General features: G+C 43.9%; 1 protein-coding gene across 2 annotated transcripts in view; it reads right to left on the bottom strand.

Moving 5' to 3' along the window:
• SNX13 (sorting nexin 13) overlaps positions 1–24,179 on the bottom strand; it is a 256,460-nt gene that overhangs the window by 37,787 nt on the left and 194,494 nt on the right. For both annotated transcript variants that reach the window (XM_082257983.1, XM_082257984.1), the window contains exons 14-15: positions 22,345–22,449; positions 19,936–20,068 (exon numbers count right to left, since the gene is read on the bottom strand). In XM_082257983.1, the coding sequence (XP_082114109.1) occupies positions 19,936–20,068; positions 22,345–22,449 (238 nt within the window). The remainder of the gene's footprint in view (positions 1–19,935; positions 20,069–22,344; positions 22,450–24,179) is intronic.

Genomic DNA, 24,179 nt, shown 5'->3' with positions numbered 1-24,179 from the left:
GCCAAAACACTTTAGCAAATCGCAGCTTTAGGCACTTTTTTTTACGCTGCCACGAGGAAGTGTCTTCAGAAGAGATGGGAAAATTCCCAGTGTGCATGGGGCCTTAAAATTATTTTTCTTTAATTTTGTAGATTTTAAAATGAATGGAAAAATGGGATTTTGACTTACTGTAAAACCCAGTGAAAAATGGGAATTCGGACTTACTGTAAAACCAGGTTCTCTGATGTTCATTAATGGACACAGCTTCTGATCATCTTAACCATTGGGTTATACTGCCCCTACAGGAGTAGGTCACTATACAGAAAAAAAAAGTCTGGCTACGTCTATGGGCAGTCCCAGGGGGTATACTCCCTCTCTCTGATATAGGTACTCAGTTTTGTTAAAAGCAGTGTCAGAAAAGGGGGTGGGTGCTGTGTCTGTCAACAAACATCAGTGAAATGGATTTTACGGTAAGTCAAAACCCCAATTCTCTCTTTCGTTCATTGACGGACACAGCTCCTAATCTTCTTAACCATTGGGACGTCCAAAAGCAGTGTTAAACATGAGGGGTGGGAACAGTGAAAAAGAAACTCCCAAGGCTAACTATAGCCAACCAGATAAACAGGAGCTCAACCAAAACAACTGGAGCCCAGCTGAAAAGAACAATACACCCCGAGGAGGAGCAGGTCCTCTAAACAGCAGCCTGCAAAACTTTGCAGCCAAAGGAAACATCTGCAGATGCCAAAACATCCACTTTATAAAACTTTGTAAAAGTGTGCACCGACGACCAGGTGGCCACCTTGCAAACCTGCATCACTGACGCTTGATGACTAAAGGCCCAGGGGGCTCTAAGCGCCCTAGTAGAATGTGCCTTGACAGGGAAAGTAGGAACCTGACCATTGATGGAATAGGCCTGAATTACTGTCTGTCTGACCCATCTTCAAATGGTCGCAGAGGAAGCGGACAACCTATTGCGAGGCCCATCCGTAAGCACAAATAGGGAGTCTGATTTCCTAAAAGACTCCGTAGCTGCCAGGTACACCCTAATCGCTCGGACCACATCCAAGGCATGCAAAGCAATTTCCTTCAAATGTTTTAGCCTGGGACACAGTGAAGGCAACACAATGTCTTCATTCAAATAAAAATCAGAGACAACCTGAGGAAGGAACGATGGACAGGGAGGAAGAACCACCTTATCACTGTGAACCACCAAGTAAGGAGAACGACAGGGTAATGCCACCAATTCCGACACTCTGCACGCAGAGGTGAAAGCCATCAAAAAGGCACCTTCTGGGAAAGCGTAAGCAGGGGAATCTCCTTAAGATTCTCAAAAGGAGGCTTCTGGATGACTGAGAGCACCAAATTGAGGGCCCAAGGCAGCATCAGAGACTGCAGTGGAGGGCTCAAGTGCCTAACTCCCTGAAGAAAAGTATGCACCAAGGAGTATGTGGCCAAGGCCGACACCTGACCCTGGATAGTACTCAAGGCCAGTTTATGCTCAACCCCCGTTGAAGGAAGGTCAAGATCCGAGACACCGAAAAAAGAGCGAGGATGAACCCCAAGAGACTCACACCACGCAATGTACGTCTTCCACGTACGATGGTAGATCTCCCTAGAAGTAGATTTCCTAGCTTTTAACAGCGCTGGAATCCCCGACTTAGACAAACCTCTATCCATCAGCACCTGGCGTTCAACAGCCAACCTGTCAAAGCCAGCGACTGTAAAGCAAGATGGAAGATTGGTTCTTGGGACAGCAGAACCTCCCTGAGAGGACGCGTCCAAGGAACGTCGGCGACCAGCCGCACCAGATCAGTGTACCAAGCCTGCCGAGGCCAGTCCGGGGCCACTAAGATGACCGGAATTCCTTTTGCCTCAATCCTGTGTAGAAGTCTTGGCAGAAACTTGAGAAGAGGAAGGTGTAAATCAGATGATAAAACAAAAAAAGGGGTGCAGCACCAAGAGAAACACACACAAACAGTCCAATTAGGAAAGTTCTTAGGGAGGAAAAAGGGATGACCCCCACACCAGGTGCCGTGATTGTTGAGAAGCACACTTCACCACTGTGTCTAAAAAAAGGCCTGCTTACCAGAAGCAATTGACCCTCAAATTATAGAGTGGTCAAATGAATATATTGCTCATGGACTCACTGTGATAAAATTCAGCCACATAAGGATCGGATGGTCGCACTAATGTAGACGCCTTCTTCAATATCAGACAGGCGGATCCAGGCAGATGGACAGGCAAACCACAGAAATACCAGACCTTATATGGTGTAGTAGTTACAATTAGTTTTATTAAGAAAAAGCTCTAATACACTTACGTGTGAGTAGATCAATTCCGACATCAAAATAGGTGTACCAAGATGACCACGGCGTAGCGTGCTTGCGACGTGTTTGTGCGTCTTACGCGTTTTGTCATCATTAAGACGTCATCAAATGGGAAGATTAGTCAAGGCCTTTTTAGAACTTTGGCCCGCAGACCAGCATTTGAGCCAAAAGACACGCCGAAGGACCACTGTCGAAACAGAGAGCCGAGCCACTAGGGGAACCGCATCCAAAAGAGACATCACAGATAAATTGCAGCCCCTGGACCAGCTGGTCTGCCACCTCAGCAAAGGCAGGGGGGAGATGTTCCCCCTCCAGGTCACAGCACAAACGCCTAGCCCATTCGGTCACCGCCTGTGACACCAGGGCAATGGTGAATATCGGCCTCAGTGCTGAACCAGCCAGGGTGTATATATTGCAGGCCACAGCCTCCACCTCACTGTCAGCCGGGTCCTTAAAGGCCGGGGACTCTTCAACCGGAATCATGGTAGCCTTGTTCAATCTGGAAACCGGAGGGTCCACCACCGGTGGAAAAGTCCACTTCTTAAGAAGGTACTCCTCATAGGGATATCGCCTAGCAAAATCGCTTAGGGACCTCAAGGGGATGCTTTGGTCATACCCACTACTTAGTGACATTTCTGTCAAAAAAGGAGGGGAAAGGGAACACCTTTTCCGCTCTGGATGGCTTGTGAATGCCAAAGGAAACCTGCGCCTCCGCTGCAGCTTCAGCTGCATCCTCCATCTTTAAGGTTTCACGCACAGCTACAATCAGTGCGTCCACCAGCGCCTTTTCGTACATGGTTGCAGAAGTGGAGGATTCCTCCTATCAGAGGATTCAGAGCGTGTGGTCGGCCAGCAGGGTGACCCATGTCCACGACTGCCGAATCAGATTCAGGATCTGATGAGACAGATGAAGCAGTGGAGGGGGGGTGCTTTTTGTCAACCCGATGCCCAAAAGCCACCTCCACTTGGGACACCAAGGACTCAAGGACCGCCGTCAGTGCATCGATGGATGGAAAGATGGGACCCGGGAGGGCCCCGCAGCCTCAGAGAGGGAATCAGGTGGGGAGATGTGCTCCATGAGTCACCAGGTTATCCCCATAAAACAGTATAAAACACTGCTAAGGGACAACCCCCACCGCTATGACAGTCCACCAAATTGCCAGCCATAGAGCACCAATCGTTCTTCAGTAGAGAGGGAGAGGACCCCACCAGACTCACCACCCCGCAGAAACCAGGCACCGCAGCTACCAGGAGAATCTGCACTGCACGAAAAGTGATTAGAAAATGAAAAGATCCAGGAGGCAGCACCAGGGGGTGAGGAGGGACTCCCACCCCCGAAATCGCCGCCCAGAGGGCTCCACTGTCATGGTCACCGCTATTTTCAATGGCAAACCACTGAAAAATGGCTGCCAGACTACACAAACATGGCAGCTACCCAGGAGAAATCTCTAGGCCTCAAAAAATGGGACAGGCAGGAGACCCCACCAGGTACAGACCCCCCCCCCCCACAGCCAATCGTTCGGTCACCGGCAGTGCACCCGCACGCCCCCCTCACCAGCATAGCACCCTGCCCCCACCCCAGACGGTAGACCAGGCCCCCCCACAGCCCCAGCATCAGTAAAGGGGGGGGGGGGGGAAGGATGGGGGAGTGATATGGCCCACAGGGACCACCAGACCGATGAGGGGGTTGCCAAACTGGAAGGAGGGGAACCCAGCAGTCCGAACGTCCTATGGTGGGGCCCACGTACATATCAAAACCCTCTATGGGGAGAGTGGGGACAGTCATTTACCATACCAGGAACCAGGCGGGCACTACTCCGGACAGAACCTCCTCTCCATTGAAATGGGGGGGCTGTCGGCCAGGAGGAACACTGCGACTCGTATTAGGACCTCGCAAGGCGTTTAACTCACAGGCCAGCCCCCGTTCGGTGGGGCTATGTCGTGGCCGACATAGAGCACAGCTGAGGTCTGCGCGCACTCACTGGCCAGACTGGGGTGACCACTAGATCTAGATTATCCAGCCCGTCACCCAGTCCGGCAGTTGATTGTAGATCTCACAGGAACAAAACCAGGAGAAAAAATAGAATCTAAAAAGAAAAATTTCCTGGACTTGAGATCCCAACAAGGAACTAGGTCCTTACTCCTGACTAGACAGAAAAAAACTGAGTACCCTATAGCAGAGAGAGGGAGTATACCCCCTGGGACTGCCCATATGTGTAGCCAGACTTTTTTTCTTCCTAGTGTCCTACTCCTGTTGGGGGCAGTATAGCCCAAAGATTAGGATCAGGAGCTGTGTCAGTCAATGAATGAAAGAGAAACATTTTTTATTTTGCCGTATAATATACTCCTGACAAAAACAGGGAGGAAAAGAGCATATGTACAAAACCATTACATTCTCTAAACCCTTTCAGTGTCACTGATGTATGTTATACATCGGCAGCAGCAGCAGGTGGTTTTACACCACTCCTGGCTGCAAGTAAATTTCAGGAAGCAAAGAGAGCGGATATGTGTCCGCCTATGGCTACAAATAGTCACAGAGACCCGATGCCTTGTCAGTGAAAACGCCCTGTAGGAGGGGCGAAACGCATCGATGTGGTATCCAGTCTCTCAGCTTCCAGCTCGTCATTTCTGGTGGCATGCACATTTGGAATGTACGCAGGAGGTAGTGTACGATACCGGCGGTTGCTTCCTTACTTCCTGCGATACACCAGCCTTCTGCGATACACCAGCCTTCCCAACTAATTCAAAAGACGATATGAGGTCTACTCACATGTATGTGTATTTCTATTGCGATTATTAATAAAGGATCGTATTACACTATATCTTGATTCCTTTTCTTCTATGGCCCCAGCCCTTGGTGATTACCCTCAGGAACAGCACCTGGCCCCACTTACCAGTCCAGCCTAATAGACCCATATGTTATATGGCTAAGGGGTCCATATTATCTGGCAAGTGTGTTTTGCCTTAGGGGAGTGGATCACCTGACACTGCACAAGCACTTTTGGAATTATTTCCGCTATCAAAGCACTTTGGAGGAACACTAAGGAATCTTTCACTGGACACATGCTTCTGAATTTATGGATTGAAGTTTCACTGTTCGCACTACATATTAATTTTGTAGCAATGTTGAGTTTCCACTGACCAATTGCAGCATGAACTTTTAGCATTTTTTTGGAGGATCACTAAGGAACTTTCACTGGCCACACATTTATTTATGGATTGGTGTTGCCCGATTAGCACTTTAAAATCTCATTGCAGCATCGGTGTCTTCACTGGCCACATGCTTTATGAACTTTTTTGCACACAAGCATTATATATTGGAGGTTTATTGGTCACTTGTTTTTATTATTAGTGTGTTTTTGAAGCAGAGAGGTTGTAGTGTAGTGCATTGTATTTTACATGCATTACCATTCACTCCAACTGGAAATTGCGTCTAAGGGGGATTTCAAACTTTATTAAATGGATATAAAACTTTGTATCTTGGGTTAAAAATAAACAAATAAATATTTTCTGTATAAAATCGGTCATACGAGCCCCTATGAGGACCTTTGCTTCCATCAGAGTCTAATAAAGTTTTATTTTGACAAAAATATATCAAAATATGTGGAGTATGTTTTAAACTTTACCCACATGTTCATTATTTATATTCTGGAAGGTGGACTACAGATCTGACAGACTGGCCTTTAGTCTACTACTTACTAACTTGCCTGTCACTATTTTCAACTATAGAGAGCTAATCTTCCTCTAGGAATTGTTTGTAATCAAAGTACTACTTTTATACCAGGATCATATTTTTCCTATAATATAAAGCTCTCTATCTGAAGGTAAAACTACCTTCAGGCTGGAACTGTGTCCCAATTCAGATAATTCCAAAAGAGGCTAAAAAAAAAATCTCAAACTATCACCAATCAATATTCCACCTTCCCAAAAAATGACAAAGCCAAAACACAAAAATACCCTAATCGCCCAACATGTTTTGACACATTCTATCATGCAATTGGCTGTTCGCCCTGTTTGGGGAACACATGAATTTGCAGGGTGTTCTCTGGGTTTTTGTCCCGCTAAATGCCCTGCAATGCACTACAAGGCACAGTAAAAGCTGGTTGTTAAGGAGCGGGGTCGGGAAGTCGGCCGCGGCATCCTTAACAACCGATGAGTCATCAGCTGTCAATAGGTTTCCCCGCTGACAGCTGAGTAAAAAAAAAAAAAAAAAAGTTGCCAGTAAAAAACGTTGTGCCCCCCCCCCCCTGGTGGATGCTTTGGGGCGGGGTGGGGGGGGGGGGGGTGGTGTACAAGGGCCTTATCCCCACAACTGTGGCCGGTGGTTATAGGGGTCTGCGAGCAGGGGGCTCATCGGAATCTGGAAGGGGGCCCCCAGATAGCAGATGCCCCCCCCCCCCCCCCCAGAGTACCCATTTACAAAACAAAAAAAGTGTCAAAAAGTAATAAAAACACACACACAGTTTTTGACAATTCAATCACGCCGCCCACAGCACCCGATATAAAAAAAAGAATAAAATAAAAATGCTCCTGCTGACATGAAGGCTGGCCGCCTACTGAAGGCTCTGCCGTTTGGCAGTTCTTATATAGGTACAGCATGGACCAATGCATGCTTGTCCATCCCCCCATGTTGAGGGCATGTTGCCTGGTATAGAGAAAATGGAGAAAGATCTGGGAGTCTTGGTTGATGATAGACTAGGCAACAGCATGCAATATCAAGCGGCAGCTGCCAAAGCCAGCAGAATATTAACATGCATAAAGAAAGGGATGTATTCCAGAGATAAGTCTATAATCCTTCCACTTTATAAAACTCTGGTCCGACCACATCTGGAGTATTCTGTCCAGTTCTGGTCGCCAGTCCTCAGGAGGGATGTGTTGGAGCTGGAGAGAGTCCAGAGAAGGGCAACTAAACTGATTAGGGGATTGGAGGACCTTGATTATGAAGAGCGTCTGCAATCGCTTGATTTATTCTCCCTTAGGAAGAGACGCCTGAGGGGGGACATGATAGCAATTTTTAAATATCTCAATGGGGATCTCAGCTTAGAAAAAAAGCTGTTCAGTCGAAGGGATTGCATGAGGACTCGAGGGCATACAATGCAATTAGAGGAGAAGCGTTTTAACCTCAGGCAACGTGGGGGGTTCTTTACTGTTAGGGCTACAAGATTGTGGAATTCTCTACCACAAGTGGTGGTTTCTGCAGGTAGTATGGTGGCTTTCAAAAGACTCTTAGAAGCACATCTCAAGGATCAGAACATTCAGGGGTATGTGAGATGATTACAGCTGCACACACCTACACAGGTTGAACTGGATGGACTGTTGTCTTTATTCAACCTCACCTACTGTGTAACTATGTAACTATATAGTGCAGGGGGCGGGGCGGGTCGGGCACTAGCTCCCCCCCCCCCCCTTCTGGACCTGCCAGGCTTCTTGCTTGGATAAGGGTCTGGTATCTGGGGTCTGAGATTTGACTTTTTTTTTTCTCTTCTTTAGAAATGTCTTTTTTGCTGAAGCATGTTCTATATATGCTAAAGATGCGCCACTTTACAGACAGACTAAGGTGACCCCCAGGAACTATATTTAAAGTAATTTTTCATTTATTTTGTTGCACTTAAGCATTATTAAAAACACTGTTCCTGAAAAAACAATAGTTTTAAAAAAATGATTTTGCATTGATATATGTCCCCCAGGGCTGTACTCAGACGCCCATACCCCTTTTACGGCCAATTACTTGCATATAAGCCTTCAAAATGGGCACTTTGATTTTTCCGGTTTGGCTCCTATACACTTTAATGGAGTTCACAATGGAGTTCTGCTGCAAATCGAACAGTGGGGTGTTCGGAACATCTCTAATCAAAATTATATTAAGGTGGATTGCTGTTGCAAAAAGAAGGCCAGAAAATCCCAGCTGGAGTGAGTGTGCATGCAACAGAAAACAGCTGGTGCAATCATATTTAAAGAGTCTCCCTATGCAGTTCTTAGTTTGCAATAGGCTTTCTAACATAAACAATAGAAGCCACAAGGGGGCATCCAAACATAAGACAAGAACACAGGACATTTGGTCCCAGTTTCTTAAACACACAATAGTTCCACAATTGACATTTACAGATCCCTTTATTTGAACATTATTCCATTAAACATAAAATGTAATCCCTTAATCTTCACTTTTACTTCTCTGTGCCAGGTGGCTGTATGTAAATAGAATAGGTAAAAGCCAATTGTTTAAAGAGAAAATACATTAAGCACTTCCAAAAGCATACAAATAGGTCAAGCGTTTTTTCTGCCTAAATGTTGCTGCTCCTGGACACACTGGAAGTATTTTTTTTTTTTTTGCCTCTAAACACCTATGTGTGCATAGACACATATGCTAACATGCAGGGATGCCCCTGAGAGCAGTGTTAAAAATGTCAAGTGTGCATGAGGCCCTTGATTCAAACTTTTCTGCAATAAGCAGCTGAAAACCCTTTTACCTAAATTTAAAATGGTTGTAAAGTCAGAAGGTTTTTATCTTCATGCGTTCTATGCATGAAGATAAAAAACCTTCTGTGTGTAGAAGCCCCCCTAATACTTACCTGAGCCCCCTCTCGATCTATGATGTCCACGAATGCCTCGGCTGTCCGGGACTCTCCCTCCTGATTGGCTGAGACACAGCAGTGGCGCCATTGGCTTTCTTTGCTGTCAAACTCATTAAGAAAATGAGAATAGAGAGGGGGCAGTGATGAACCTTGGCTTGGTATCTGAATGGATATACGGAGCTGCAGCTTGGCTTGGATGCCCCTATAGCAAGCTGCTTGCTGTGGGGGCACTCAACAGGAGGGAGGGGCAAGGAGATTCAGCCACAGACCTAAGAGGAGGATTATGGACGCTCTGTGCAAAACCACTCCACTCAGAACAGGCCTCGCCATGGTCGACCAAAGAAGTTGAGTACACGTGCTCAGCGTCATATCCAGAGGTTGTCTTTGGGAAATAGACCTATGAGTGCTGCCAGCATTGCTGCAGAGGTTGAAGGGGGGAGGGGGGGGTCAGAATGTCAGTGCTCAGACCATACGCCGCACACTGCATCAAACTGGTCTGCATGGCTGTCATCCGAGAAGGAAGCCTCTTCTAAATTATGATGCACAAGAAAGCCTGCAAACAGTTTGCTGAAGACAAGCAGACTAATGACATGAATTACTGAAGCCATGTCCTGTGATCTGATGAGACCATGATAAACCTATTTGGTTCAGATGGTGTCAAGCGTGTGTGGCGGCAACCAAGTGAGGAGTAGAAAAACAAGTGTGTCTTGCCTACAGTCAAGCATGGTGGTGGGAGTGTCATGGTCTGGGGCTGCATGAGTGCTGCCGGCACTGGGGAGCTACAGTTCATTGAGGGAACCATGAATGCCAACATGTACTGTGACATACTGAAGCAGAGCATGATCCCCTCTCTTCAGAGACTGGGCCACAGGGCAGTATTCCAACATAATGACCCCAAACACACCTCCAAGGCAACCATTGCCTTGCTAAAGAAGCTGAGGGTAAAGGTGATAGAGTGGCCAGCATGTCCCCAGACCTAAAACCTATTGAGCATCTGTGGGGCATCCTCAAGCAAAGCTGGAGTAGCGCAAGGTCTCCCAACACCCACCAGCTCTGTGATGTCGTCATTGAGGAGTGGAAGAAGCTCTGGTGAACTCCATGCCCAAGAGGGTTAAGGTAGTGCTGGAAAATAATGGTGGCCACACAAAATATTGACACTTTGGGCCCAAATTGGACATTTTCACTTAGGGGTGTACTCACTTTTGTTGCTAGCGGTTTAGACATTAATGGCTGTGTGTTGAGTTATTTTGAGGGGACAACAAATTGACACTGTAATACAAGCTGTACATTGACTACTTTACATTGTAGCAAAGTCTCATTTCTTCAGTGTTGTCACATGAAAAGTTAGTAAAATATTTACAAAAATGTGAGGGGTGTACTCACTTTTGGGAGATACTGTATATGTATGTTCTATAAACAGTCAAAGTAAATCCATCCACATATATGTATGTTAGAGTGCTTCCTATATACATCTGTATGGGGTGGGTGTGTGCGTGTGTGTGTATGTATGTGTATGTTCTATAAACAGTCAAAATAAATCAATCCACATATATGTATGTTAGAGTGCTTCTTATATACATCTGTATGGTGTGTGTGTTCTGTTTCACAATATGTATTGTTTGTTCATCCTGGCACATCGATTTATGTTTTCAATCGGATATATGCACTAAAATTAAAGCTGTAGTTAAACCCCCCCCCCCCCCCAAAAAAAAACAAAAACAAATTGGGCCCTGGGCATAGGTCATAATGTGCTAGCACATTATGATAGACCTACTTGAAAACCAAGCCATCCAGTGGCGTGCTATCCCCGCCAAAGGCGCTTCCATCTTTACCTGCCCTTCTTTCTGGCTGTTTACGGCATGGCTCTGAAGAAAGGGCACAGGTATGAGCCAGTGATGTCACTGGCTGCATCTAAAGTAAATATCACCTAAAAGGTGCATGTTTAGGAGATATTTATAGTACCTATACTTATTATAGGCTTACCTATAACTAAAAATCATACATAGGAGTTTACTCCCACTTTAATCACAAATGTATAATCATTATTTGTAAAGTTTGTGTGGAGCGTGGGAAAGGTTTGCATGGGATTTATTTATATAGTGAGATTTCGTTTTTTTCTTGGAAGATTAGGGTAGGTTGTAAGTGCTGCACTTCTATAGATCGTAATCTGGATAAGAGTGGGAAACATTTAAGAAGTGCCAGCTTCCCGTGGTTTAGGTGACACATATTGCATTGTACCGACTTGCTTTCTTTGAAAAGGAAATAAACTAGAAGGTGCTGTAGAAATAGTGTAGGTGCAGAGGGAGCGACCCCTTGTGGTCAGTGTGTAGAGGAGAGGATGCTCACACAGAACAGCTGGACCACAACATTTTTTGCACCTGGGGAAGGGAGGGAATTGGGTAAATGGATAGAAGACGGGGATGCACGGCTGGGAGACATAATAGACCGGGAAAAAATCATAACCTTTTCAGAGTTAAAACAAAAGAAAAAGGATTGGAAAATAAACGAGTGGAGATACCTACAGTTAAGACATTTTGTAACTACACTACCTCAGCCATTAAGAGATGTGAACGATCTGCTACCCTTTGAGCAATTATGTGTTTCAGATAAAGTAGCAAATAATATCTCAAATGTCTATAAAATTTTGTTAACAATAAAGGAGACAGGGCCCTCACTTAAAGAAAAATGGGAGATATGTAAAGATGTCCATTGGGATAAGAGTCTGCAACTTGTGCACAGTTCGGCGATAGACACAAACACAGAAGAAATAAACTACAAATTGCTCACTAGGTGGTATAATACTCCTGATAAAGTAGGTAGATTTCAGGTGGAGAGCTCAAGAGATTGCTGGAGGGGATGTCAGATGATTGGGACAATATCCCATATATGGTGGGAGTGTCCGAAAATTAAAATATTTTGGAAAGAAGTCTTATCCTTGATAAAAAAAAATTACAAATATATATATTCCTGAAGATCCTTGGAGATGCCTATTTCATGGAACACAAATGTCAGTTAAACAATAGAAGAAAACATTACTTCCCCACCTACTAAATTCAGCTAAAAGTTTAATCGTATTAAAATGACAAAAAGAAGAACCCCCATCAAGTAAAGATTGGTTGATTAAGGTGGAGAAAACAAGAAAATTAGAACTATTAAGGAGCTGGGGGGAGGAGGAACAAGGGATTGGGGCTGAAATTTGGGAAGAGAGGCAGATCTTTAAAGATCCAGAGGAATATAAAGAAATAGGAGAAGGATTGATAGAAGGGGTAAGGGTAGGGGAGGGAGAAGGGAGGGATGAGGGTTAAAAGGGTTAAAGGGTAATATGTCAATTAAATTGTATGGATATGATCTCCAGTGATTGGAGTGTTGTAATGTTTTTTTTATTACCTGAAAAATTTAATAAAAGAAATATATATAAAAAAAAAAAAAAAAAAAGAAGAACAGCTGGACCAGGAAGAAGATCATGGTTATCGCTCTAGTAGCGCAGACTACTACGATTTCCAGCTTCAACAGCGGTCCATCAGGTGTGAAATATGTATAATTTCAACGCTCCAAGCTGGACAAATGTAAGCATGCAATCCAAATAATTCTTAAAATTCAGGTTTAACCCAGAAAGTACGTACAGATAAAATGTTTTCTAGTTTTAGATCGATTAGGGAAGGATTCGATCAAACCAGGGCAAATTGTGGCCCCCCAGGACCACATGCGACTTTTTAGATGTCCCTATCCAGCCCTTAATGCCTCCACTGTCACCATGCCTCTCTGAGCCTGTCCCCTTACTCACTGAGGAAGCTGGTAGGCTCAGAGAAGCACGCTGACAGATGTTCATGTAGAGAGCTGCAACAACTAAAAGGAGAGAGCCTGAGGAGCAGATTGGTACAGCTGGGAAGCTCGCTTCTGAAGGCAGAGCTTTGCCTACAATGTCCTGATGCTCTCTCACATCTCTGCTACCCCGGTTAAGTTCTTACCTTGTTAGCGCCTGCACACTGCAAACCCCAGGATCCGTGCACCTATTCTTTACTCCAAGTCATTATTTGCAGAAATCCCCACTGTACTGATCTCAGGCTCTCTTCTTCCAGTCACAGTACAGAGCATTTGACAGGCGATGAGGAGGTGTTATATCGCCTCCTCACAGCCTAATTTAACCCTATAATGCCACACTACTACTGCGCAATCCTGTGCATTGCACTCCAATGCCGCTTGTCAAACTCTGCACCTATTCTTTACTCCAAGTCATGATTTGCAGAAATCCCCACTGTACTGATCTCAGGCTCTCTTCTTCCAGTCACAGTACAGAGCATTTGACAGGCGATGAGGAGGTGTTCTATCGCCTCCTCATAGCCTAATTTAACCCTATAATGCCACACTACTACTGTGCAATCCCATGCAATGCACTCCAAAGCCGCTTGTCAAACTCTGCGTTTTAAATGTTATTGTACTGTTTGGGTGCGTGGCTGGGGGTGGTAAAATTGCATTTCGGTCACCTGTTTTGTCTGCCCCAAAGCAATCGATTTCGCTTTCCTGTGTCTCGCTCTTCAGCGGTTTAATAAACTGGTTGGACAGCATACACTGAGCTTGCCAGAGATTGGAAACCCTCAGGACTACATGTGCTACAATTCCTTGTGTGTGGTCTGTTACGCATGCGCCCCCCCAAGAACAAACCTGAGCAATGCCCATATTGCTCGTGCCTCCGCAGACCACAGCGCTTAGCGGCAATTGAACACATTTTTAAAGGCGGATTGTAATGCAAAGTCTGCACACAAACAGGGGACAGGACGTAATAATGATGCAAGGTATGCTGCTATCTTTTTTCATTGAGTGTTTAATAACATTATAAAAGATGGCTGTTTGCTCAGAGTTCAGCATCATAACTTTCTCTAACAACCTTCCACTATTTTCCTTAGGCGAGTATTTCTAAAAGGTCGGAACAGTGACTTAACGAAACTAGACAGACCTGCTCTCTATCTACTGACTGGGTTTGGTTTCTGACCCTGATAATAAAGTCACCTTTGTCTCATTCACAATGCATGCAGGCATGATACTGTCTCAACAGACATTGTGGGCAGCACAACTAGCTCTCTGTAGTACAGTGAATGGAGGATTTTAAAGCTAAGGATAACTAGAGATGAAAGTTTATTCATACAGGGGATTATAGACAGCCTATAGTACATTACAGCGTGCTGCCTTGTTTATACATATTTCAGGCATTTGGGGCAGTTGGGATGTATTTAGGTGTGCAAAATAAGGGCCCTTTCACACGGGCGCTCCGTATGTCCGCAAATCATCCTATTTTTTTGCGGATGATTTGCGGACATAATGTAAGTCTATGACATTGCGGATGTCAGCGGAATACCATCCGCTGACATTCGATTTCCTTCCTGTGAGTTCTGTTCCTTTTTTGGAACGGAACAGAACCCTATTTTTGTTCCGTTCAAAAAACGGAAAGGAAGGAAAATCGGATGTCAGCGGTGTCATCTGCTGATATCCGCAATCCCCATAGACTTACATTATGTCCGCATATCATCCGCAAACGGATGGGATGATATGCGGGCATACGGAGCAAATGACAGAAATGTCATTCGCTCCGTGGAAAAAAAAAAAAAAAAAAAAAAGGACCGCAGCGGAGCTTTCACACGGAGCGGCCGTGTGAAAGAGCCCTAAGGCTTCTTGTTTCTTCCTGCTATCATTTTTTACAAAGCCCAACTCTAGGAATGCTCTTTTTTTTTTTAACGGAATCACAGATCCTGAGAGCTCTTTAGCGCACTTTGAAGTGGCATAATATTGGTGCCTTTTTTTTGGTCTGTTTGAGAAAAAAACAATATTAATTCTCTCAGATAAGGCATGTCCAGCAACACTTCCAGCTCACATCTGACATCAGCAATGCACATCCCTTAGACACTGGTGCCGGTGTCATGTCTTCACCCAAACTCAACCATTCACAGCGGCCGGGCATTTTGTGAATGGGCGAATGTAGGAAGAGGGGGAGATACGACACCAGTTCCATGAGTCTAATAGAAGAAAGCTAGAGCTAGACATCAGGCCTCATGCACACAGGGCGTTAGAAAAAACAAGCTGCAGAGCCACTACCAATGCAAGGAAAAAGCAGCTGTAAAAACGTGCTTTTAGTAGCTCTTTCCATTGGCGTTAAAGCATGTTTAGCCGCGTTAATTTTTAGCAGCATTTTCCTGCCTCTATTCAAAATCAATGGTTGCCTATGAGCAGACTTTAATATGGCTTTAAACCCATTGATTGGAACAGAAATCACATCCAAGTCGGATCATGATGATCCGACTTGTGGTGCGACTTGCGTTTTGAGGATCTTGAGGGGGAACTCCATGCCAAAATGGAAAAAAAAAAAAAACAGCAGGGAGGTCCCCCCCCTCCCAGGTTCCATACCAGGCCCGATGGATTTTGGATGGGAACCCCATGAAAAAACAGGCCTGGTTTGGGATCCCAACACCGTTTTTTTTTCCATTTTGGCGTGGAGCTCCCCCTCAAGATCTTCAGAACGCCCTTCATGATCCGACTTGGATGCCACTTCCGTTCAAATCAATAAGCTCCCATAGGGAACCATTGATTTTCACATAAAAATAAAAAAAAAACATATGACATGGCGTAACGCTGTATAAGCAACGTTTAGCTACCTCAGACATTTTTACATCTGTAATGCCGGTTCTCAGAATGCACTGGCCCCGGGTTTTTTTTTTTGCAGCTTGAAAACGCCTCTGCGACTTACAGCTTCAAAACGTCTGTGTGTGCACGAGGCCATAAAATAACATGGAGGGGCGTTTTTAAGCTGCAAAAAAAAAAACATCTGACGCTCCTAAAAGCAACTGCAAAAAGCCCTGTGTGCACGAGGCCTAAACGTTAAGGGGGCTGTGGTTGAGTGCACAATTTTGAGTGACTGATTTTCTGTCAGTAGAACGATAAAATAATGTGTGTACAAGAGCCATGGCAGAAACATATTCATTTTCTATTGGCTATTCTCCTCTGCTTATACTGCTTTGTGCTGAAGTGCACTAAAATAGAAAATATGAATCAGCAGACCAATTGTTATCTTATCCGAGGCAGCTGTTGTCCTCAACATGACTCACTATCTTTAAAGACTGCATAGCTTACACACACTCCACCTTTCTCACAATTACTGTGTTAAAATGCATGACTGTCAGCAACACGCATAACAGGAAGTGAGTCCAGTGATTGCAAAACAGGGAACAATAGATTAGGTATGCATCCTTGGCTGTAGGTTAATCGTGAACAGAATATTGTTATGTTGTGTTTATACGGTCCTTTTACCAAGAGTTAGGACACAACCTTCCACCTCCATGCCGCCCTCGCATTCCCATTTTTATGATTAATGGTTAAAGGTGAACAGAGCCATGATAGAAAATGTAACAATGTAACTGAACTAGCATTTCTTTTTTTCTGAAACTGAAAAGTTTAAAGTGACTGCAAAACTCAGACATGAAATATGAACAATGCATATCTCTCTATAGTGTGTACTTGTCTATATCCAGAGCACAAAGTGTCATTTCAGTCTTTTGCTTCGTTCCTCTGCTATTGCCAGAAGTCGCTTCAGACAAGTTTTCCTGACACCAAGTGTAAAAAGGCGACAGGGGAGGGAGCTGCAGTTGATTGACAGCCTCAGTCCTGTTCCTGTGTAAAATGGGGGGGGGGGTGTCTCTTTCCTCCAATGAGCTCTCCTAACTGAGCTCTGCAGTGTGTAATTCCAGGTCTCTGCTCCCTTTTTTTCCCCTGACCACTCAGACAAGATTTAAAAATTCAATGCATATCTCTCTATAGTGTGTACTTGTCTATATCCAGAGCACAAAGTGTCATTTCAGTCTGTGGCTTCATTCCTCTGCTATTGCCATGAGTCGCTTCAGACAAGTTTTCCTGACACCAAGAGTAAAAAGGTGACAGGGGAGGGAGCTGCAGCTGATTGACAGCCTTAGCCCTGTTCTTGTGTATAATGGGGGGGGGGGGGGGGGGTGTGTCTCTTTCCTCCAATGAGCTCTCCTAACTGAGCTCTGCAGTGTGTAATTCCAGGTCTCCGCTCCCTTTTTTTTCCCCTGACCGCTCAAACAAGATTCAAAAATCCAATGCATATCTCTCTATAGTGTGTACTTGTCTATATCCAGAGCACAACGTGTCATTTCAGTCTGTTGCTTCGTTTCTCTGCTATTGCCATGAGTCGCTTCAGACAAGCTTCGTTCCTCTGCTATTGCCATGAGTAGCTTCAGACAAGCTTCGTTCCTCTGCTATTGCCATGAGTCGCTTCAGACAAGTTTTCCTGACACAAAGAGTAAAAAGGTGACAGGGGAGGAAGCTGCAGCTGATTGACAGCCTCAGCCCTGTTCTTGTGTAAAATGGGGGGGGGGGGTGTCTCTTTCCTCCAATGAGCTCTGCAGTGTGTAATTCCAGATCTCCACTTCCTTTTTTTCTCCCCCTGACAGCTCTGACAAACTTCAAAAATTCTGTACTATGATGTAGAAGACAACTGCAGATAAACAGGTACAATTTATGTTGGATGCTTTTTTTCACCATCTCCATGTATCACCTGAGGCCACTAACTTTACTAGGTATATACAGTATAAGGGCTTACAACCAACTTATGGGCTTCAGTTTTTGTTCAAGAATTTGGTCCTGCCAAGCTGTTTGGCAGAAGGTGCCAATGGAGGTGCTGAACTGGAGAAGGGATTCAGGAAAACTGGCCTTGGCCTGCCCACTCTGTAATGCCTACAACACATACTGTACAGTGGGTACGAAAAGTATTCAGACCCCCTTAAATTTTTCACTCTTTGTTATATTGCTGCCATTTGCTAAAATCATTTAGGTTCATTCTTCTTCCTCATAAATGTACACATAGCACCCCATACTGACAGAAAAACACAGAATTGTTGACATTGTTGCAGATTTATTAAAAAAGAAAAACTGAAATATCACATGGTCCTAAGTATTCAGACCCTTTGCTCAGTATTTAGTAGAAGCCCCCTTTTGATCTAATACAGCCAGGAGTCTTTTGGGGAAAGATGCAACAAGTCTTTCACACCTGGATTTGGGGATCCTCTGCCATTCCTCCTTGCAGATCCTCTCCAGTTCTGTCAGGTTGGATGGTAAACGTTGGTGGACAGCCATTTTTAGGTCTCTCCAGAGATGCTCAATTGGGTTTAAGTCAGGGCTCTGGCTGGGCCATTCAAGAACAGTCACGGAGTTGTTGTGAAGCCACTCCTTCGTTATTTTAGCTGTGTGCTTAGGGTCATTGTCTTGTTGGAAGGTAAACCTTCGGCCCAGTCTAAGGTCCAGAGCACTCTGGAGAAGGTTTTTGTCCAGGATATCCCTGTACTTGGCCGCATTCATCTTTCCCTCGATTGCAACCAGTCGTCCTGTCCCTGCAGCTGAAAAACACCCCCACAGCATGATGCTGCCACCACCATGCTTCACTGTTGGGACTGTATTGGACAGGTGATGAGCAGTGCCTGGTTTTCTCCACACATACCGCTTAGAATTAAGGCCAAAAAGTTCTATTTTGGTCTCATCAGACCAGAGAATCTTATTTCTCACCATCTTGGAGTCCTTCAGGTGTTTTTTTTAGCAAACTCCATGCGGGCTTTCATGTGTCTTACACTGAGGAGAGGCTTCCGTCGGGCCACTCTGCCTTAAAGCCCCGACTGGTGGAGGGCTGCAGTGATGGTTGACTTTCTACAACTTTCTCCCATCTCCTGACTGCATCTCTGGAGCTCAGCCACAGTGATCTTTGGGTTCTTCTTTACCTCTCTCACCAAGGCTCTTCTCCCCCGATAGCTCAGTTTGGCCGGACGGCCAGCTCTAGGAAGGGTTCTGGTCATCCCAATCGTCTTCCATTTGAGGATTATGGAGGCCACTGTGCTCTTAGGAACCTTAAGTGCAGCAGAAATCTTTTTGTAACCTTGGCCAGATCTGTGCCTTGCCACAATTCTGTCTCTGAGCTCTTCAGGCAGTTCCTTTGACCTCATGATTCTCATTTGCTCTGACATGCATTGTGATCTGGAAGGTCTTATATAGACAGGTGTGTGGCTTTCCTAATCAAGTACAATCAGTATAATCAAACACAGCTGGACTCAAATGAAGGTGTAGAACCATCTCAAGGATGATCAGAAGAAATGGAAAGCACCTGAGTTAAATATATGAGTGTCACAGCAAAGGGTCTGAATACTTAGGACCATGTGATATTTCAGTTTTTCTTTTTTAATAAATCTGCAACAATGTCAACAATTCTGTGTTTTTCCGTCAATATGGGGAGCTGTGTGTACATTCATGAGGAAGAAGAATGAACTTAAATGATTTTAGCAAATGGCTGCAATATAACAAAGAGTGAAACATTTAAGGGGGTCTGAATACTTTTCGTACCCACTGTAAATGTCAATTTGCTATGGGTGAGAGAAGGGAGCATGCCAGTGACTACACTGTTGTAACGTACAGGAGGTTCTGTGCACAATGATGCAAGAAATTGCTCTGCAGCATGAGCAGGCAATAGGGGAAACAGCAAATGATGCAAATAAAAATCCTTGGAATTCATGTGTAATGAACACATTTCACATCATAACAAGGCATCACAAATATGTCATTAGAATGGCTGCAGATCAGGTTAAAAAAAAAAAAAAAAAAAAAAAGTGAGTGATTATAAACTTTTAATTATGGGTTCATCATCTATTCCAGACAAAAAAATTCCTGCAGCAGATATCTGTACCTTTATCTTATGTACTGGGGACATGATTACAGGAGTCAATTCTACTGCATAGCCGATTGCAGATGAAGGACTAGGCAAGTATACAATTGAAAAAGTGTAGCCAAGTGAAAGGATTATAGAAGAATTACTGGAAGAATTAGGTCTTAAAATCAATATAGAAAAGTTAATGGAGCGAATAAATAATATATGTGATAATAAATCATTTAGGCCAACAAATGAAGTTCGTATTTTATCTATCTACTACAAATATACCCTTTCCAGACACAAGACAATAGTTTAACATACAGACAACCCAAGCCCATCGATAATATCATTTATCATGGGTTACCTCCATCTCCATCATCAGATCCTTTAAAGCTAGGCTCTTTCAACATGTCCAGCTCTGCAAGCATCCGTACATAGAGAGCATTGTGACGGAAGGAGGGGTAAAATTTTTCATCCCGCAGCATGATATCATATACCTTGTCGGAGGAAAAACAACATAAAATGATATGCAGGTATCAGACAGAAAACACACCCAAACAATTAAATATCAGTGAGAGCAGAATGTGAAGAAATGCAATGTGGACCTGCATTGTCATGCTTTGCACATTCCTTCACACAATCCGACTTCAACAGACTACTACTACAAAAAAAAAAAAAAAAAATAGCAAGTAAAACACTAGAAAAAAACTATTACTGGAAGACTTTAGAAAAATACAGAGGCATTGGTTCACACATTGGTGCCACAATGGCTTTTCTCAAGCAATAAAACTTTTTTTTATTTTTTTTTAACCACTTGATCGCTGGAAGATTTACTCCCCATTTTTTTGTGATATGGCACTGCATTACATTAACTAATTGCGCAATCATGTGACATTTTACCCAAATAAAATCTATGTCCATTTTTTCCCCACAAATAGAGCTTTCTTTTGGTGGTATTTGATCACCACCAACATTTTTTTTTTCTGCTATAAACCATATCCAATAAATAAAATTAAAAGAAAAAAAACACATTTTCATAAATCTAGGCCAATATGTATTCTGCTACATAATTTTGGTAAACAAAAATCCAAATAGGCGTATATTGATTATAGCATCTACAAACGATGAGATATGAGTTTTTAAAATTTTTTTTTTACTAGAAATGGTGGGACTGCAATATTGTGGCGGACAGTCTGACACGGACAGACACTTTTGACACTTGTGGGGACCAGTGACACTAATGCAGTGATCAGTGCTAAAAAAAAATATGCACTGCACTTGTACTAATGACACTGGCTGGGGAGGGGTTAACATCAGGAGCGATCAAAAGGTTAACTGGGTGCCTGGCCTGCGTTTGTGTACTGTGGGAGGTGCTTTGCAGGAATACAAGATCCATGCCGTCCCTACTGACAAAACAGCGATCTGCCTTGTTAACATAGGCAGACCACTGTTCTGCCTCTCTCTTCGATCATAGGTGGGTGCCGGTGGACATAAAGTCCTTGGTACCCGACGCTTAGCTCCTTGCTGTGTATCACATTGGTGCCCACTACCCGGAACAACCAGATCACGCATATATACGTGATCTGGTGCTGCTCTGTAGCAGTAAAACTGCTACAGGGCGGACCTTAAGTGGTTAAAAGAGATCCTTTTGCAAGATCATTAATTTCAACAAAATTGCTCCCATAATATGTGTGCATTTAACGTATTTTATATATGGGTTTTTTTCTGCAAAAGCCTTTCATGTGCAGACATCCAAAGGCCCTGAGGCTGTTGCTGGGCACCACCATCTTGGATGTGAGGTCAGCAGCCCCAACAGACCTAGAGCGGTCATTCAAACATCACTACAGTATATATTATTCCGCTTCACCCCTCCCCCAGCAGCTACATTACAGGTTATGAGGGAGGTAACAGGAGATGCAAGATGACCCACCTCAAAATTAAACACTCTAAGTAGGGAGGGAGCTGTGCTAGGGAATGGTCACATTTTCTAGCAAGTTCAAAAGAACATTGTAAGTGAAAAGAAAAAAAAAAAAAAAAAAAAAAAACACTAAAAAGGAAGCATTTAAAATTATTATTTTTTTCTGTGTTTTACCTGAAATTTTTTTAGGAAGGAGAAAGGGTCTCTTCAAGCCCCGAAAATGAAGTCATGTGTTTTTGCTATTCCCTGTAACCCTGAAATTGCTTGTAACCTGAAAGTTTAGTATAGTTGGCCGTGAATTTTCGGCCAACGTCCGATCGGCCGATTTTCAGCTTGTTAGTATGATGCTTCCGACAACCGACTCCGACTTTTCGGCCGAAAAAAAATCTGGTGTGCAGGCTATAAAATTTTTGTTGGCCGTCACCACAACGGCCGATTTTCCGTCAGTCAGTACAGATTTCGGCAGACAAAAATCTGATGAGCAAGACTGGGCATGCTCAGAGATGAAAAAACACACGGAAAGTAAACCAGCACATGACATCACTTCTGAAGTTGGTTTTTGTTGGCCGAGAAAATTTGTGTGCAGTCTAGAGCACATTTCAACCAACACAACAACACTGGACAAAAGACGGCCGATCGGTCGGCCGATAATCGTTGCGTGTGTACGAGGCATAAGATTCTAGGAGATTTCACCAATGGGAGCCCCATAACGTGTAAAAGGCTAATCAGTGAACCCTTGGTACATCTGTAACTGAATTGTCAGTTTAGGTCTAGGAGATCTAATCTTCAGCTGGATCGGGTAGTGGAGCTCTAGAATTCAGAATGGACAGACAAAAATGTAGGTCAACAACTTACCTTCCTCTGGACCTCATCAAAGATCTCTGGTGTTGGGTCTTCATTGTTCAACAATTCTTCCAGTTTTGCTAATAAATATTCATCAATCTGAACTCTGGGTGATGCCTGTCATCGAGATCAGAAAATTATATTATAGAACTTAATTACAATAATTTAATAAAGAATAATAAGTATTATAACTTCAGGATTTGCTACAGAGACTATTTCAGTTTTTTTTTTTTTTTCTATTCACTCAACTGTATTAATGCACAAAAGTGACACTTTATTCATGTTACTGTACAGCAGTCCAGTACTCTGAGAACTCAGAAGGGATGCCTGTCTGTACAGTATAGCACTTTCATTTCTGGAGTGAATTTTGAGAATTGCAGTCTTGGTATCTGGAAAATGCACATAGGAGGAGACTACAAATTAACCACTTAAGCCCTGGAAGATTTTACCCCCTTTCTGACCAGGGGGTATTTTGCGATTCGGCACTGCGTGACTTTAACGGACAATTGCGCGGTCGTGCGACGCTGTACCTAAACGATTTTGACGTCCTTTTTTTCCCACAAACGGAGCTTTCTTTTGGTGAAATTTGATCACCTGTGCGATTTTTTTATTCATGCGCTATAATCAAAAAAGAGCGACAATTTTGCAAAAATATAAATATTTTTCACATTTTTTTAAATGAAATTCCCCAAAAAAATGTAAAAATCTAAATTTTTTAAAATTTTTGGCCAATTTGTTTTCTGCTACATACGTTTGGTAAAAAAAATTCATAATAAGCGTATTTTGATTGGTTTGCGCAAAAGTTATTAGTTACAAAAGGGAAAGATTTTTGTCATTTTTGTTGTTTTTTTTTTTTTAACGAGCAATGGCAGTGATCTGCAATTTTTTTTGCGGGACTGCGACATTGCGGCGGACAGATCGGACCCTTGACTGACATTTTTGGGGGTACCAGTGACATTACTACAGTAATCAGTGCTTTACATATGCACTGTTACTGTAAAAATGACACTGGCAGGGAAGGCGTTAACTTTATTAGAGATGCAGTGACTACGTGTGTCCCTAGGGGCGTGCTTCTTACTGTGCAGGGATGTGGGTGTGTGTGTAACAGCACAGATCAACGGTCCTACATAGCAGGACCGTTAGATCAGTGCTTTTACACAGGGAAGAATGACAGACAGCTTTGTTTACACTAGCCGCCTGCCTTTCTCCCTTCACAGCGGACAATCGCGAGTGACCGGTGGACATTGGGTCAGCTGGTCACGCGCACGGAGGTGTCCGTGAACGAGCCGAGGCGGGAGCGCGCCTCCGGCGGCGCGCGCCCGCCCGCTATTGGCTCCCAGGCTAGTGACGTACCGGTACGTCACTTTGCCTGGCCGGGGCTGACCGCCGCAGTATATGTACTTGTGGCGGTCGGTAACCGGTTAAAGAAAAATAAAAAATAAAATACAACAATATCTATTTAAATGAGTATTTGTAATTCCAGCATTTTTAGCAAAAATAGGATTCTGCTGGTTTATTTAAAACTAAAGAGATTTTAACATTAAAAAAACAAAAACAAAAACAAAACAACAAACATGAAATACTCACCTGCTCAGTGTAATGGTTTTCCACAGAGCAGCCCAATCTTCTTTTTCGTCTTTCTACCGAATGCCCCCAATAGCAAGCTCTTGCTATGGGGGCACTCGAGCAGCCTTGCTCCCATGCCACGCTCCTGTGAATGGACATTGTCCACTCACGCACAGAGTGCGGCTCGGAGCCACCACCTGCTCTCTCCTCACTGACTGTGGCTTCTGCTGTTGTGTCAGCCAATGAGGAGAGAGAGCCCTGGGAGAGCTGCTGCTCTCATG

The sequence above is a fragment of the Pelophylax lessonae genome (assembly GCF_965119305.1).
Source record: "Pelophylax lessonae genome assembly, chromosome: 5".
NCBI lineage: Eukaryota > Metazoa > Chordata > Amphibia > Anura > Ranidae > Pelophylax > Pelophylax lessonae.
Note: the sequence above shows the minus strand (reverse complement) of the source record. Positions and strands in the feature narration are given on the sequence as shown.